A 16,777-nucleotide genomic window follows, 5' to 3' on the forward strand; every position below is an offset into this window, starting at 1 on the left:
TTTAAAATGGACGTACGGACATTCTGATAACGATTATAGAGTTGCTACGCTTTCTAAGTCGTACCTAACTACTACAGGAATCACCATGCAAAGTTTGAAACCGATAGGACAATTTTAACATGCCTAAATTAACGAATAAAAGCTAACTATCTCGGACGGACGGACCGACCCTAATTATAGGAAAGCTTCGCTTTTAAAATTCTACAAATATTAACTAAAATCATAAAAGGGTAAAAATGAGTTATTAACATATGATTTTGTTTAATTTTTGTAAATTTTTAGTAAGCTTTTGGATGATTTTTCACAAAAATAATTTTGCCTCACCATCGAGAAGCGAGTCTATTTTTAAAAAGAATCCACCTCAGCTTGAGTGAGTCGTAACCGTAAGTAAACAATACTATCGTCTACTAATAAGGTTCCTTTTAAGATTTGATGAAAAATCGGGTCAGAAGCGTAATCTAGATACAGGGATGTATATTCTGCATGGGATCCCCTGCTCAGGGGGGGGGGGGGGGGAAATAAAAAATAAGTGGTTGGAGGGAAAAAAAATGTAAAAATTAAGAAAACTGAAAACATTTTTTCCATTTCGCCCCCCTCCTTGGTTAAAAAAACTAAAAAAATGTGTGGTAGGAGGGATAAAATAAATGAAATATAGAGTTCTTTAAATATTTTTCTATTTCCCCCCCTACTTTTTCAGAAAAATCTAGGGGGGAAAAAAAATAAAAAATTTTGTAGCAGGGGAAAAAAAATAAATCTTGTGCAGAATATACACCCCTGTCTAGATATTGTATGTCTAATAGTAGGTAGGTATATCGTTCAACAACAAAAAACAATCTGCAGCATGAGATCCGATGGTTTATAACTTACTAGAAAATAAGCCCACTAATGTCATTAATATTTAGTTTTGACGCTCAAATCACACCAATTCACCGATCTTAAACAGACAGAAAAGTAATAATGATAGAAAAGCTTCGCTTCATTATTTCTATTTTCTCATTCAATGAAAAAAGAATTATTATCCCAAAATAAAAAGAAGACGTGATTAATTCTGGTGAGAATATATTGATCTACAAAGATGTAGTAAACAAAGTAGTATAGACAAGCTAGCCATACATGGTAAGATATACAGCACAGCTATGCGCATACCAAGTAGTAATAGCGTAGTATCATGCTAGCCAACATTTACACAGTATACACACGAGACAGCAACAAAAATTAGGTTTTCAAAAAGTTACCCAAGAAATTATGATCTTTTTATTTATCGTTTTTATTACAGTTTTCCCACAAGTAGAAAAACTAAATTGTTTTGGTTTCGTTTTTAAAACGATTCAGAACCGATTTTTATCCTAACTATCAGCATAAGATGACTTAATGTATCTTGGTTTAGTTTTGTCAAAAATTGAAAAAACATTAAAACTTTTTAGGCAAAAAAAGTGACAATTTTTACTGTTATAAGGAACGCGATAACAAAATTCATATTGCTTAATAACCTTGGGTTACAAAGGGGGGGGGGGGGGGGGGCGAAAGTGACACTTTTTGAAACCAAAACTAAAAGTCAAAGGAACTCAACTAAAAAAAGAGTTACAGGTCTGACATTTTGCATGGCAGTTGCTTTAAAGGGGTACAATATGGAACTGTGAAGAAACGGCGTCGCAGCCGCCGAAAAGGCAAAAAAAATTTCGGCGGGAAACGGCGGTTTTCGGCGGTTGCGCCGCCGTTTCTTCACAGTTCCATATTTTACCCCTATAAAGCAACTGCCATGCAAAATCTCAGACCTGTAACTCTTTTTATAGTTGAGTTCCTTTGTTGACTTTTAGTTTTGGTTTCAAAAAGTGTCACTTTCGCCCCCCCCCCCTTTTAGGCTCTCCCAAAAACCGAAATTTTGTTGAAATCAAGTGTGAATAAGAATAATAACCTTCAAAATAAAACAGAAACAAAGTCTCAATAATTACAAAAACAAAATATTTTCTTTTTAAACATCATCTATACTTAACCATACATAATTTGAGAATCTAAATATTTAATCATAGAAAAAATTGATAATAATAAAATAAGATTATGTATAGATAAGGTTAAATGGCAGTAGGTTCATGTTTTTAACACAACCTTTTCAAAATCCTTTTTTAACTATTACAAATATTAAACTGAAGGTTTTTAGAAAACTTTTAAAGAAAAAAAACATGTTCAAATGTTTTAACATTTCCCTGCTAGCTTAGGTCAGTTGCAGATTTTATCAGACAAAACTTAATTTTGAATATTTGGATCCAATTAAACAATAGATTTCTTTAAAAAATTACATGGAAACATGCGGGTTAATTATTTATCGCATAGTATTATAAACAGTTTCAACAAATATGAAAATTTAAAATTTTAAGATTAAAACCAGTTTTTTTTTTCAGCCACGAGATGCCGAAGGCAAGGGCTAAAAAACAGTGTTAATCTTATGATTGTACATTTTTATATTCGTAGAAATATGAATATAATACGATGCTATACATAATTTTTCAGTGTGACTAAGAACCGATTTAATCCACCAGATATTAATCGGTTTTGAAGCGATACGGGAAAATGTTTTAAGACTTGTGCATGCCTATTTTTTTACTAAATGTGACCAACAACTGAATGAATCTCAGGATTTACAAACTTTTACATTTTTACAAAAAAAATGGATATTGTTCTTCTATCGGAATTAACTTCCAATAAATTCAAATATAAAATTAATTTTCAAAAAATCATTGATTGAATTTTAATGACAATTAATATAAGTATAAGAACAATATCAAAATATACAACAAAAAAAGCAAACTAAAAAGAAAATATTGGCTGTTATCATTTTGTAGGTACTCAAAATTAAAAAAAGAAAATATTCTTATAAAAATATACCTATTAGAACAATTGAATTTGAAATTTTTAAATACTGGTAAATTTTTAAATAAACTTTTTTTACTAACAGCCAACATAAAAAGAAAGGAAAATTTGGCGGATTTTCAGAAAAATTCTCTAGCTTTATCAACTGAAGATAAAAACTAGATTAAATATTTATCAAAAAATATTTTGAATTTAAAAAAAAAAATTAATAATAATTAGCTTTAGCGCATTTTTTAGACCTTATCTCACACAATTAGGAAACAAATGCAAATGTTGCAAAAAAAACATGAGTAAAATTAATACTTAACAAATTCAACAAAAAAAGTGAATATTGTAATACCTATGAATTATACATGATCAAAAAGTGTTTGTATTTTGAAAAAATAAAATAAAAGATACCTACCTACATAATCCAAAAAAAAGGAACTTTTTCTTAAGTTTTTTTTAAAGGATGAAATGTATAACTTTAGTTGTAAAGAAATGTATTGTGTAAATATTACTTGACAAAAGAATTATCCAGGCATGAAATAGGTTTTTTCCTACTTCACAAATTACGTTCTGTGCCAAATGTTTGAAACCAAAATGATTAAATTTAAATCTTTAAAAAGAAAGGAAAGCATACGCATACCTTTTGATCATACATAAACAATAGAAATTTAAACTTAGTGCCCTATTTATCAGCGCAATTATCCAGATGCATTTTTAAGATAAGAAGAAAGTAATCTGGAACAGATTTCCCCCAAAGTTAAAAATTCACTATCCTATCCCTTCCTCCCTTTATTAAATCTGCAGGGCGCTCACCTCTTATCAGTTGGGCTGTCCAGTAAGAAAATTTAGAACAGTACCCCATATTAAATATATTTTATATATTAATAATATATAATGTACTGTACATTGTATAATAAACAAAAAATCACAGACTGGTGGTGTGGCCACGGGCTGCTGGCCGCCAGGTTGGCTGCACCTGACCACCGCAGCTAACGCGCGGACCAAGATGCCAGGTAAAAAAATAACAGGATTCCAGGTAGAAAAGTAATCAGGATCTGACGTCATCACAATTAATTTTGTTCATTTATAATTTGTTGTTGTGGTTGAAAAAATGGAAGAATATTGATGGGATGTTAATTGAAATGCTTTTTGTTGTTGTTGCTTTGAGAATGGCGGCGGATGTTCTGCCTACCCAGGAACAGGAGAGAGGAGTTGCCCTGAAAACATTTTGTTTAAATCTATAACAATTTTTAACTATATGAGTTAGGTTCTTAGAGTAATAAAATGTCCGATTTTATTAAGGGGGGAGTACCACTTTTCAAAACTTTGAATAAACGGATCTTGGACAAAATAGCCTCAGGACATTTACTTAAGAAAAATAGCCTCATCTGTTAATACATAGGTAATTTCGAATTTCGTGGATTTTACAAAAAGTAGTTGGTAGATTTTTACAATTCTTAGTTAAGGTTAGGTTATATGCCTAGTGTTCCCAGCGCCCGCGGCTAGGTAGGCCAGGCTAATCGCTGCGGCCATGATCATTATTAACAGTTGAGGCCATTTTCCTTAAGAGGCTATTTTGTCCAAGATCTGAATAAACTGTGGCAGAACCTCTCTAAAATATGTCAAGACGTATTTGTAATACCATTACCCCCAGGATATAGTGGCTTATTCTTTTCTTTAAAAAAAACAGATTTTTAATCTACATTATAATTTATATTCACCTACGCGATAAATAAGCTTTTCTTACCCCTATAGTTTGTAATTGTGCAAATAGCAAAAAAAACTTACCCAACGCAACAGGATATCTGCGCTGATACATGAAAGAGTTTCTGAGAAGAAAAAAATGGCTTGGCTGCATGTGGCGCTTGTTTTTTCATTTAATGTTTCATTAGTTTTTGGGACTTGAGCTACAGTCCTTGTTGTTGTGGACCACCGAGGACAGGTCCTGGTGAGCCTCCAGAGGGTCCAGGTGAGGGGCCGCTGGCAGGTAAAGAGGGCCTCTCCTCTAGCTTGTCGTAATCAAGATGAAACTCCTTTGGAACTTTTCTAAAACAAAAATAAACAACATTTAATTAAGGTCGGTTTTCTAGAAGTTTTCAAGAATAGAGTTTATTTCAGTAAATGTTAGAAGAAACCTAAGAAACAAGAACATTTTTTAAGAAAAAAAATATACATTATAGGTATATGCATCATCAATTTTAGAGTACCGTGTTAAATGTGTGTCAGTATCTGTATTCCTATAGAATCCAGACTTTTAAACAAACAAAACCTAGTTATAGATAAGCTACGCTTCTAAATAAATAATTTTTACCTCCATGATGCAACATCAAAAAAGTAATAAGTGCCTCTCTCATAGGTTTGTGTCTTCTCTGTTGGCACCATTCCATGCGCTCGGGTTATCCATAATTGCTCCTCCTTAAAAATTAAAGGTTAAAGGGTCATAAGTTGATTTGCTTCGTAAATAAAGAAATTTTGGGTATAGTCCCTTTCGTGACATCGCCTCTTAAGGGGCGTGTCGTCGTATTTTTACAGTAGGTTTTGATAAGTTATTTTAGGTTAAGTTAGGTGATTGCCCCGCTGGGTTAGGCAATTGACCCTGTAAGGGCTAGGAATAGAAGAAAAGCAACTTTTAAAATGACGAAAAGCCCCTTTTGGGGCGATGTAACGAAAGGGACTATACCCGAAAATCATTAAGTCAACAACTTAAACAAGGCTTAAGCTATAAAGAATTTTTTTCAAAAGTAAACCTGTATTTAAATGGGCTATATAATTTTTTCAACTAATTTCTTTAATCTTTCTCCCCTTCTTAGCAGAAATAATCCTTAGTCGATCAACCTAAAAATTCGAATGACCTAATGACTATTTAGATAAATATGAAGAAAATCCCGCAAAATATACCAGTTATCTAAAGGGATAAGACAATAGCCGGTAAATTGATGTAAATCCCCAATACTGATACACAAAATGAACTCTTTTGTATATTGTTTTGAAACATTTGTTTAAACATTTGGACACTCAATTAAATGAATCAACAAATCAAAATCCATTAGAAGTCCCCAAAGTTGTCAAACCAACTAATAAGAGAAAATATATTATAAAACTTTAGGGACTAGTGTAATAAACAGCCCAATGTCACCTAACTCCTTGTTTTTTTTATTTTACAGTTTGTATTATTACCTTATGATATCGCCAGTCGCGGTTATGCAACTCTGCAGCCGCCGCCAGCTGTAGCACATCCCCCACGTTCGTGTAAAACAAGAAGAAAAGAATATCATCTTTGTAACGGTTCAACTTTACAGGTGCCAACTTATCTCTGCAATAAAAATTTATCAATAAATTTCAGGGATTTTAAGGGATAAGAGTAAGACAATGGATGAAAAATGAATACACATTGCCGGGTACTATTAAACAACCAGCCAACGATTTAGGAAATGTGTTAATCAAACTTTTGGTACAAATGAAATTTACATTCCATTATATTATTTTATTAATTTATTAATTTTACATTTTAAAGTTCCTATGCAATCTGGAGGAATTCTACCGAATCTGTTCCAAGAAACTTTACCATGTCTTACAGTGCAGGAATATATAAAATAGCAAATCTGCAGTATAAGCTACCTTATAGTTGTATTAGTAAGGTACTCATGTGGGACATGGAAATCAATATCTTGAGGTCTGCAGGGCGTATCTGCCCATGGTCCACCGAATGTCTGGAACAAATCATCCTGAAATAAAAGTTTGGGTGACATAAAAAAAAAGTTAGATAGACAAACAAAAAGGGATAGTTGCACGAAGTGCATTAAATGAGTAGGGGGTAATTTTAGAAGTGAACCTTCAAATGTTTTTTGTAGAATATGACGTACATATGGGTTAGCCATGAAGATATTTAAAGTTAAAATAATCTTTTACCCGGCAGTTTTGAGTTCAGTCCAAAAATGTCTAATTTGTGTATGTAAAAGTCACAATTTCAGTCTTGATATATTTAAAACTACGTAGTAGAAAATTGAAATTCTTTCAAATATATGCCTTATAAATATAGTTTAAACCATTAAACAGGAATAAATATATGGTTTATTAAATTCAAGTTCAAATGCATGCAACTACCCCTTTATTGTTGATTAAAACACATACAATGATGTAACTAAAGGTCTAGAGACATTAATGTTATCGGGCATATAGGGGGGGGGGGGGGGGTAAATGCAACCATCTCGTAATCAATGATTAAATGGCACTTAGAATTCGAATTTCGATCTGAAATTTTTCATGAGTAATCCTTAGTACGTCTATTTTCTCTTAATCGAACAAAAAGTTGGAAAAGTAACGGCTGGCGCCTCAGCCGCTTAGCCGTTTTTTGCCTATTTTGAGGGCAAATTCATCATTAATTACGTAGAAATTAACTTTTTAAAACATAATTTTGGTTTAATTCATGTTAAATGATAGCAATAACCATTTTTAAAATTTCTAGTACCAACAGCTACCGGCTAGAATCGTTTGATAAGATTTTTGAGCGACAAAAAGTATTTTGTGGAGATAGGTTTCTTGACTAATTTGCTCTGAAGTTACTTTTCCAACTTTTTGTTCGATTTAGGGAAAATAGACCTACCAAGGATTATTCATGCAAAATTTCAGATTGAAATTCGATTTCTAAGTGCCATTTAATCATTGATTGCCAGATGGATCCATTAAAAACCTCCCCTTAACAATAAAATCAATACTAAGAGTAGCAGGAGTTACTCATTATTTAGAATATCCAATATTGAGTCCTAACACCATTTCCTGTAAATGTATAAAAATGGGATCATGGAAAGAAAATGAAGTAGTATGATTCGTTGTATTTTCATAGTAGCTTTTCTCATATTCAATTATGATAAAAATGAAAATCTTAGAATACTTACATCAGAGTTAAGATTGAGACCTAGTGTTGTTAAATCCGTGCCGAGTGCCAGAGACACCAAGTTCGGGTCCGTCTCTGCCGCTCGGATGAAGGTGAGCAGCCCGATCATACCAAACTGGTCCGTCACCATTGTAGCTGGGATGTTTGTCACCATACCTGAAGATAAAAATGTTTTAAAGCGGAGCTTCTACTATAATTAGAGTCAGTCCGTGTAACCGTAACGAATAGCGTTAACCGTTTATTAAAACCTATTAGCATCGTCCTAATGATTTCAAACTCTTTATGACCAATCCAGTTATATCTAGGAACAATTTATAGAGTGAGCAGCTTTAAACTACATTATCTCTATGTTATAATTGTCCTTTTTTTTATTTTACTTAATGATTCCCCACACAATTAGGCATAATATTATAAGCGAAGCATCTCTAAACTTGATACTCACCATCAGGTCCTGTTTGAATTCCTTTTCTTTGTTGTTGTTGGTGTTTCAACTCTTGCTCCGGAGTCATCGGAGCCATTTTTAAACTGTCCATTATGCTCCCAGAGTTTACACCTCCATCACTAAAATATTAACAAGTTATTTTCTTGGGCAATGTCTTCTCTGGAAGGGAAGAGCTAGAAAGTACCAACTTATTTCTTTAAAAACCCTAATCACACCTCCAACGAAAAAAATGTGTAAAGAATGTTTTTTTTAAAAATCATGTTTGACTGATTTGATTTTAACTGCTCCAATTCGGCGGAAAATATCAACAAAAAAATACACCATCGATTTAACCTAAAACAAGAAAGACACCTATAATAAACCTTTACAATATCAAAGTTCTTAAGAACACACTTCATACTTAAATAAACTATTAATAGCATTTTATAATGTAGGAAATTTTTTATCTGTCCGTAAAGATCTTTTTTAGTTTTATTGAAGTTTTACGTTCACATAGCTCCATTGATGGTTTTATTTTATTTTTAAATTTAAGCCGTAAAAATGCTTTAGGCGCGGCTCCTTGATAATATTATATTTTTGTCAAATATCATCTTTGATTTAAAAACCTTAAATCTAAGTATATATAATAACTTTAATATTTATTTATTGTGATGTAAGTGGTTCTTATGCGTAAGGACATACCCCAGTTATTGTAAAGCTATCCATCTACTAAATTCAAAAGTTTGATTAAAGTAATCAAGTATGCAATTATGTTAACATGTCATTAGCCTCGACATAATTTAAGTTATATAGGTAGAATTGGCAGTTCTTTTAGAATCGACTTTACTTTGAAGATTTATAAAAAGTTTTTTTGCAAAATAAAAAATTTCCATATTGAATTCGATTGGCAACATTTTTGATTAGGTAAGTATCTAAATGTTTTATTTTGAAGCATGGCGACTCTCTAAGTTGTTTGTCAGATTAAAATATATGCGAAATCCTCAGGTAATAACAATAGAATAATAGTAATACCCTAAATAGGCTATCACACACGATAATCTGTCCATCTAAAAGAATTTCTAGTAGCCGAAGATATTTTCTTGTATTTCATCAATTTATTTATTCCAATACTACAAGAGACGAAATTTGTGGACGATATAATTTCCTCAAAGCTAACTTTATTTTAAAAATTCAGCTATTAATAGCGGACTTATTAAATACGTTTTTATTGAAAAAAATAACTGCCTTTAGTACCAAAATGAGTACAAGTTCTAACCAATAATATGGCTGGATTGTTCCTACACTGTGTTCATTATGGTACTATTCAATGATTACGAATCTAGATCTCCAATATGTATTACCATTTAATTCTTGAGCTTCCCAATGTTTGGGAAAGACAAATTGTATTACAGCGCGCCTGCTGTATAATTGTTACCTTGCAGGAGCTCCCGGTAACGCGGGAAAATCTTCATTGGACATTTGGAATTCAGAATGTTCTGCGGGCTGTTTTACCATTCCAACTAAACACGAACATTTACTTCCAAAGAAGGGAAAACAATAAAATTAAAGTAAATATATAGACACAATACTAAAAGGTAACAGCTAAAAGGTATATTGATCTGTCACTCTACATTTAAAAAATAGGCTAGGTATTGCTTTTTAACTAAAAATGCAACTTATAACTTAACACAAAACAACAAATTAAATTTGTAAATTATCTTCTAACTTTTAAATCGATCTAAAATTGAAAAAAAATAACATATTGCAAATTACAACCTGTAAAAATATTAGGATTTTAAACTGGTAATGGTTCCATTGGAATTTTAATCCACACGGGGTTGTACCCACTAACTAATCTATTGACTTTGTAACCCGATAAATACATCTAACCAAACCTTAATTTACAAATCTTAACCCAGGGAGTGATGGGACATTAGACTGTAAATTTACTGGTACTCAAAGTTTTATAAATCCTATATCTTATTCGTTGGCTTACAAACTTGGATACTTTTACTAAATCCTGATTGGTTGGTTCAAACTATTTCTTAATTCTCTGTCCTTACCTAACCTGAATGGCTAAAGTTGGCAGAACCCCGTGTGGGTACAATTCTATGTTCACCTGGCTAACGTAGTACTACTACAATAAGAAACCTGAAATAAGTATTTAAGGTGTACTCACCAAAATTCTGTGTGCCAGCCATGGATGAGGATTGTCCCAGTCCTGTTCCGATACTAAACTTACCATAATTGGATCTGTTTGGTGTGCCGGCCATGGAGGAGCCAACACCACCCGGGGCTAAACTTGGGAAATCACTTGGGTCAAAGTGAGCAGAACCATCTCTGAAAAATAAATGAATGCTTAATTATAGGTAGGTAATTTCTTCATGATGTTGTTCGCATATAAATATTGATGACGAACGAGGGATAGAGGACAAAAATAGTTAGGTACTTTAAAAAGCCATTAAGATACACGAATGAATTATTTTTTCTTTAAATAAAGAAACCAAAAAATTCTGCAGTTTTGCCATATGATTTTTGCTAATTCAAGCCGAATTCGAAAAATATGTACCTAGGTATCATTTAAAACAAATAATTATAGTGTAGGTAGGCAATATACCTAACTAGTATTAATATGTTGTAAAATGCAATCAAAAAAAAGAATAATAGTAAAAGTAAAATGTAATTAATGCAATTTAATAAAGAGTAGGTAACTTTGTTGCAAAAAAACTTACCCCATTTTCCTAGTAAACAATGAATTTCTATTGGAAGCAGAAGCTGTACTTGAATTTGGCATAAAGTTTATGCCTTGCATAGAGACTGGCCTGCATAGTTCAAACAGTTAACATTGCATTTTTAAAAAATATAATAAACACAGTGTAGGAAAAATCTGACCACATGATTGATTAGAAAGTGTCACTGTACACATTTTGGTAAAAAATTGCATTTCTTTTCTTTTGTAAAATAAGTGAGTTATAGATATTTGTTTTTGTTAGGATAAAGATTTGTTCTGGGAAATTATTTTTCACAAAAATGAAGTCCAAAACTTCATAGATCGTGTAATGGAATTAATTAAACAAACAAAAAACTTTGTCTGCTTAAGGTTTATTTTCAAGCTGAATGCATTAATTTCAATAATTGGCCATTTAGGGTAATATTTTGCAATGTTAACTACATTCCTGTTTCCCAATTGTGTTGGCGTGACCCTTCCCTGCAAACCTTGTGAGTGGAGGTTGCCTGGTAATGCCCTGAAAAATAAAACATAAGTAATCCAATCGTCTCATAAAAATTTTGTGACAAAAATAAACACCAAACCACGGTTAAGCCTTTTCTCCTACCGTAGTCGGAGAAAAGTTTTGCTTTCCATTTTAACGCTACTCATTAATATAAAGATTTTTAAAAAGTAGGTATTTCTGTTCTTTTCAAGTTAAGTTAGTTTTAGTAAAGAAATAGTTTTGAGAAAACTAGCAAGTAATATCATATTGAATATTTATGGTTCACTGAAAGCTCCTATCACCATTCACCATACAAAATAAATAGACAATTCGTAAGAAAATATTCAAAATTTGTATTACCTACCTACAAAAACTAATGTTATTTTAGCATTAGTCCTAACTTAGCATCATGCCCAGGGAAGTTATCATGTTAGTTAGCTCTAAACTTCATGTACCTTTTAGTTTTAAAAATTTTTGTTTGGTTGGTCCCAAACAAGCAGTTGTCCAAGCATTTCAACCATTTTTTAAGCTACATACAAACATACTTAAGAGCAGTAGTACAGTCTGAGATTTGAACCCGATTTCCAAGAAGGCACAACATTGTACAAAACTGAATTTAATCTTACCTAGGAACATTGTTGTGCAAAGATCCCATGTTGAGATGTTGTTGATGATTACTATGATATACACTCGGATACCCAGTATGCGAAGAGGACATCGAGACCTGCACACAGATATTAAACAGTTCATTTTTTGCAGGGAGACGGAGGGAACATTTGACTTTAAATTACAATGGTACCAAAAGCTTTATTATCTTACTTTACGGAATTTTTACTTTTTGATTTTGATGTAAGGACTCAAGGAGGGGTTATTTTTGTTTTATAATCATTAGATTATAGATTTGTAGACACATCAATTATAGAATTAAAGACACTTTTCAACTAGGTAGCTTATAAAGTTCTTAATTAATGATGGTTATAAATCACCCCCCAAATATCAATGTCATTAATTGAACTGTTTGATAACTTGCCTCATGCAATAGTTATTTTTTGTTAATAATATTATGTCTGTGTTGTTGATTCCACGACCAAATATATAATCTTCACTTTATACAAATTAAATAATAACAAACAGATTATATATTTTCACATTGTCTCTGAAATAATTAACGTTTTTTTTAATTAATAATAATATTTTTTCACTGCTTTTATAACTTTTGTTTAAAATAATAGAAACAGTGTTAGCTATTATTTTTATATTTACTGACTCATTTATATTTATTTAATGTGTTTAAAAAATTCAGGATGTATTGTATCTAGATGTTGATAACAACTCCAGCCTCCTTCAATTCTTCATCTGAAGGCAAAGATGCCCAAACCTAAAATGATATAAACATTATGTTTAACATCTAAAATTATTATTTTTGAAATTGAAATGTAGAAAATCCAACGTCGCCATTATACATATGATGAATATCGATGTATTATTATTCGGCAGGCAGGTACTTTCAAACAATGTTACTAATTACCACAGAAACCTCCCCTCTCTCTATTATTTCAAAATAATTGAAAATAGGGGTAATTTTTATTCTATGCCAAAACCCATGCGGGTTGCCCTATCATTGCAGGGTTACCCAGTAACCAATATAACCCGATCTGACCACAAGTAATAAACAAACAAATGGCTTACTACTCCTTACCTCTTATTTTCATTTTTTTTTAAATATGAAAAAGGGGGAGGGTTATCAGTGCACAACGAGGTACTTTGTGTGAAAACCACATTATTCAATATTCATATCCAATTTTATATTAACCTTCTTGAGGTAAATTGTTTGCTTGATTTGCCTCTATTGCCCTACTCACCCATTCTAGTGAAATTAAAATGGACACCCGCATAATTAGGCTTGTAATGGGTAATAATGAGCAAGTTTAGGAATTACGGGTCTATTTACCTAGTACATACATAATGAAAACACAAGACAAGATTTGAAAAATCAAAGGTAAAGTACCTTATCTGGGTCAATAAAGTCTCTGGAAATAGGTTCAACACCGGCGGCTTCTCTCTCACGCAGTACAAGGTAAGCCTAATAATAAAATAAAGTAATTCCATTTTTGTTGTTATCATTGTAATTTTTCCTTAAATAACATTTCATTTTATTTAAGCATAGAGTTGAAAAAAAATTATAAATGAAAAAAAATCTAATTTTTTCTTCACTTTATAATCTTAGTAAGACTTTCGTTTTTTCGTTGATGCTACTTTAATTAAATGAAATCTAGGATACTCATGAAAAAATGCTTGATATTTGTGCATGAATGTGCTCAACAAAATGTCCGTATTGAACGGACGGACAAAACTAGAGTTAAGATCTTAAAAGTTGGCGATAGGGGGTCGCTGGCTATGTAGTCAGATTGAGATTACCAAAATTATTTTGGTAAAAAATTTAACTAAGTTACCTACACGAAAAATCTAAAAAATTGGATAATATTTGCAGTAATAATCCTTCTATGATTTTTGATCTTTTTTGTGCAATTTTGAGATTGACTTGTACAAAATAAATACCATAGTAGACAGCTACCCCCTATCGCCAACTTTTGAGAACTCACCTCAGAATTAGGGTTGGCAATCCGAATCCGAATCCTGAATCCGCCCAATTTTTAGCCAATTTTGGAATCCGAATCAGGAATCCGTCATTTCATAGCGGAGTCGGATTCTTTTCGGTTTTTTTGGACGGATTCTTGGAAGGATCCGAATCCGGTTCAAAGATTTGACGGATTGCCATCCCTACTCAGAATTTAAAATAGTTACAGGGGTGTATATCCTGCAAATAAAGGGGGGGGGGGGTTAAAATATGTGGTTGGGGGGAAAAATGTAAAAATTAATAGAACTGAAAGAATTTTTTTCCATTTTCTCCCCTCTTTGGTGAAAAAAAACTAAATGAATATGCGGGAGGGGGGATAATATTAATAGGTATTAATAAAATAAAGAGTTCTGAAAATATTTTTCCATTTCATCCCCTTTCTTATTGGAAAAAACCAGGAGGGGAAAAAAATATAAAAATTTGCAGCAAGGGAAGTCATAATCTTGTGCAGAATATACACCCCTGAAAAATTAGCTGCAAATAAATCCTTACCTCCCTAACATACCAATCCCTTTGTACATGTTTAGGACTGTATCCCCAACAAAAACTAACAAACACAAGACCACCGGTAACCAACAGGAGAAAAGACACTAGAATTAAAAGTAGCTTGTGTTAGCACATGTTTGTATAATATTTCATTTGGAGTATATTGCAATATAAACCAAGACAAAGAAATTACACTTTGGAATTTGGGCCAGACACGTGCACAGATATTTCTTAACATGTAGTTTAAAATAAAAGATAAGATATCCCATTCCATTGGCCTCACGGGAATGTAGGCTCGTGGAGGTACCATCCCTAAAAATAGGTAAAAACTTTTACAGGGGCTGTAACGTAAGTTTACTATTATCGGCCCATCATACAAACATCCTGCCTTATACTTATTTTTAAAGCAATATGCTTTATGAATTTTCAAAAACCTAACACGGACGGCCAATTAACGTAGATGAAACTATCATACGTACATATAGAAACTAATAATAGAGTAATTGCATGACTAGACAAAAAAACTTACAAGAAGCCTGTTCTGCATCATCTTTTTGATTAAATTCATTCCAACCCAGAGAGGACCAGTTATCACCCTGCTTCTGTCTCACCCATTCACTAATTTCAGAGTGTGGAGGAGGTGTACCACTAAAAAATAATCATTTTCATTTTTTTCGAGGAATGTATGTAGACATAGGACAATGGAAGGTAACTCTAATTTCCCGAAGTATAATATTATTTAGAAGTTTGCCTTGGATATATTGTAAATATCAGAAGATAGCAAGTTTGAGGATTAATTTCTCTGCATAATTCATATCTATTAAGAGTCGAATTCAAATGTACAACTTTTATCCATCAAAGAAAATAAACCACTCGTTTTTCTCTAATTACAAAGGTAACCGGTTAAAACCAAGAAGACATTTAATTCCTTCTTCGTTGGCTCAAACTATTCACCCACAACACAAAGAAAGGAATAAAAACTTGATAGTTATTTATTGTACTAAAATATTTTTAAAAAAATTACACAGGATGTCTAAATTGTCCACCAGTCAAATGAGAGGGAGCTCCTGCGTCAGAAGGACAGGCACCACTCATTCTAAAATAAAAAACTAAAAAATAGGTATTTTCACACATAATTCCCTAATGATTTTCTGGTTTGGTTATATTGTATTAGGTAGCCATACATAGGGAAAGGAATAGGGAAATAATCCCCCTACCTATCCCACATTAGTCTTATTTTATATAAAAAATAAGAGATGGGGTATCAAAGATCATTGCACAACCGGCACTTTGTGTGAACGCAACGACGCTATGATGAATATAAAAAATGTAAAACATGGATGAAGACTAAGAGGCTTAAGAATCATAACTGGACATTGTATTTATTTCTAGGAGTTTTACATATTACATACCAATGGTGCGCACCATTGGTATGTAATTGATCAATTCTGAAAACAACCTTCATATTTCTAAAAGTTTGAATCATCTGTTTTTATGATAACAGACAGGCAAAATTTTGAAAAATAAATGTGTAGGTGTATTAATTGTAATCTTTTTATTTTTGTATTTTCAACTAAAAATTAATATTTCCAAACCTCATGACGGGTGTAATTTGTCTCCTCGAAAGAGGGGCGAGCAAAGATTTAAATCTGATCAGTCCAGACATCACTCTCTGAAAGCATATAATACAATAAATTTAGTTTCAATAATAATTTTATATCACGAAAATCACTGTTAATTGTTTTATTGTCTCTGGTACTATATAAGTTTTCTTATTAGTTAAACCACACTCAACAACTTTGAGTGTTTCTATGGAGTTTTGATAAATTGTTTAGTTCCAAAATGAAACTTTTCAAGCATTAATATAATTTCACGGAAAGTGTATCTTGGGGAATGTCCATTGTCTTGTCCCTCTAAAACTAAATAACACAAAGACGAAAATAAAAACTATTTTATATACATCTAAAATACACTAATAAAACTATTTCATTATAAAAAAAATGTATTTTAGCCTAAAAAAGAATCATTAATCCATTTTAAGGTCATAATTTCATAAATAAAATGTCACTTGAAAAAAAAGCTCTGTGTGTGAAGAAGTGGCTCTGTGTTGAGTGTGTATGTGTTGGCGTGTGTGTGTGTGTGTGTGGTGGACGGGAAAAGTTTGGCTGATCAGCTGATTTCAACACATAGAAGAGTTCAGATTATGACCGCAAGGTGGCGACACTCATAAAATAACCGGAATTTTATGAAATCAATTATAAAAAGTCGAC

The 16,777-nt window shown here is 32.1% G+C and overlaps 2 protein-coding genes across 25 annotated transcripts; both read right to left on the reverse strand.

The window, feature by feature from the left end:
• Positions 1-1,042: 1,042 nt before the first annotated feature.
• LOC145319231 (CCR4-NOT transcription complex subunit 2-like) lies at positions 1,043-12,551 on the reverse strand. 24 transcript variants are annotated; one of them, XM_080161231.1, is made up of 17 exons: positions 12,414-12,550; positions 12,010-12,107; positions 11,347-11,416; positions 10,904-10,992; positions 10,351-10,511; positions 9,607-9,691; positions 8,193-8,311; positions 7,752-7,906; positions 6,475-6,581; positions 6,034-6,169; positions 5,168-5,271; positions 4,645-4,902; positions 3,497-4,073; positions 3,108-3,208; positions 2,591-2,693; positions 2,107-2,162; positions 1,043-1,968 (listed from the first exon to the last, which is right to left on the reverse strand). In XM_080161231.1, exons 2-12 carry the CDS (start codon positions 12,099-12,101, stop codon positions 4,764-4,766), a joined length of 1,257 nt encoding a protein of 418 aa, XP_080017357.1. In that variant the 5' UTR covers positions 12,102-12,107; positions 12,414-12,550; the 3' UTR covers positions 1,043-1,968; positions 2,107-2,162; positions 2,591-2,693; positions 3,108-3,208; positions 3,497-4,073; positions 4,645-4,763. The 24 variants fall into 24 exon arrangements, with proteins under 24 accessions (XP_080017357.1, XP_080017355.1, XP_080017354.1 ...); XM_080161229.1 differs by having other exon boundaries at positions 1,043-1,988; XM_080161228.1 differs by lacking the exon at positions 3,108-3,208 and adding an exon at positions 2,952-3,013 and having other exon boundaries at positions 1,043-2,162; positions 2,591-2,805; positions 3,670-4,073.
• Positions 12,539-16,688, reverse strand: NP15.6 (NADH dehydrogenase [ubiquinone] 1 beta subcomplex subunit NP15.6). Its single transcript, XM_080161236.1, has 6 exons — positions 16,103-16,688; positions 15,532-15,603; positions 15,037-15,155; positions 14,514-14,611; positions 13,392-13,466; positions 12,539-12,761 (listed from the first exon to the last, which is right to left on the reverse strand). Exons 1-6 carry the CDS (start codon positions 16,171-16,173, stop codon positions 12,699-12,701), a joined length of 498 nt encoding a protein of 165 aa, XP_080017362.1. The 5' UTR covers positions 16,174-16,688; the 3' UTR covers positions 12,539-12,698.
• Positions 16,689-16,777: the final 89 nt, after the last annotated feature.

The sequence above is a fragment of the Acartia tonsa genome, chromosome 5, assembly GCF_053477335.1.
Source record: "Acartia tonsa isolate MP-2025a chromosome 5, ASM5347733v1, whole genome shotgun sequence".
In the NCBI taxonomy this organism is placed as follows: domain Eukaryota; kingdom Metazoa; phylum Arthropoda; class Copepoda; order Calanoida; family Acartiidae; genus Acartia; species Acartia tonsa.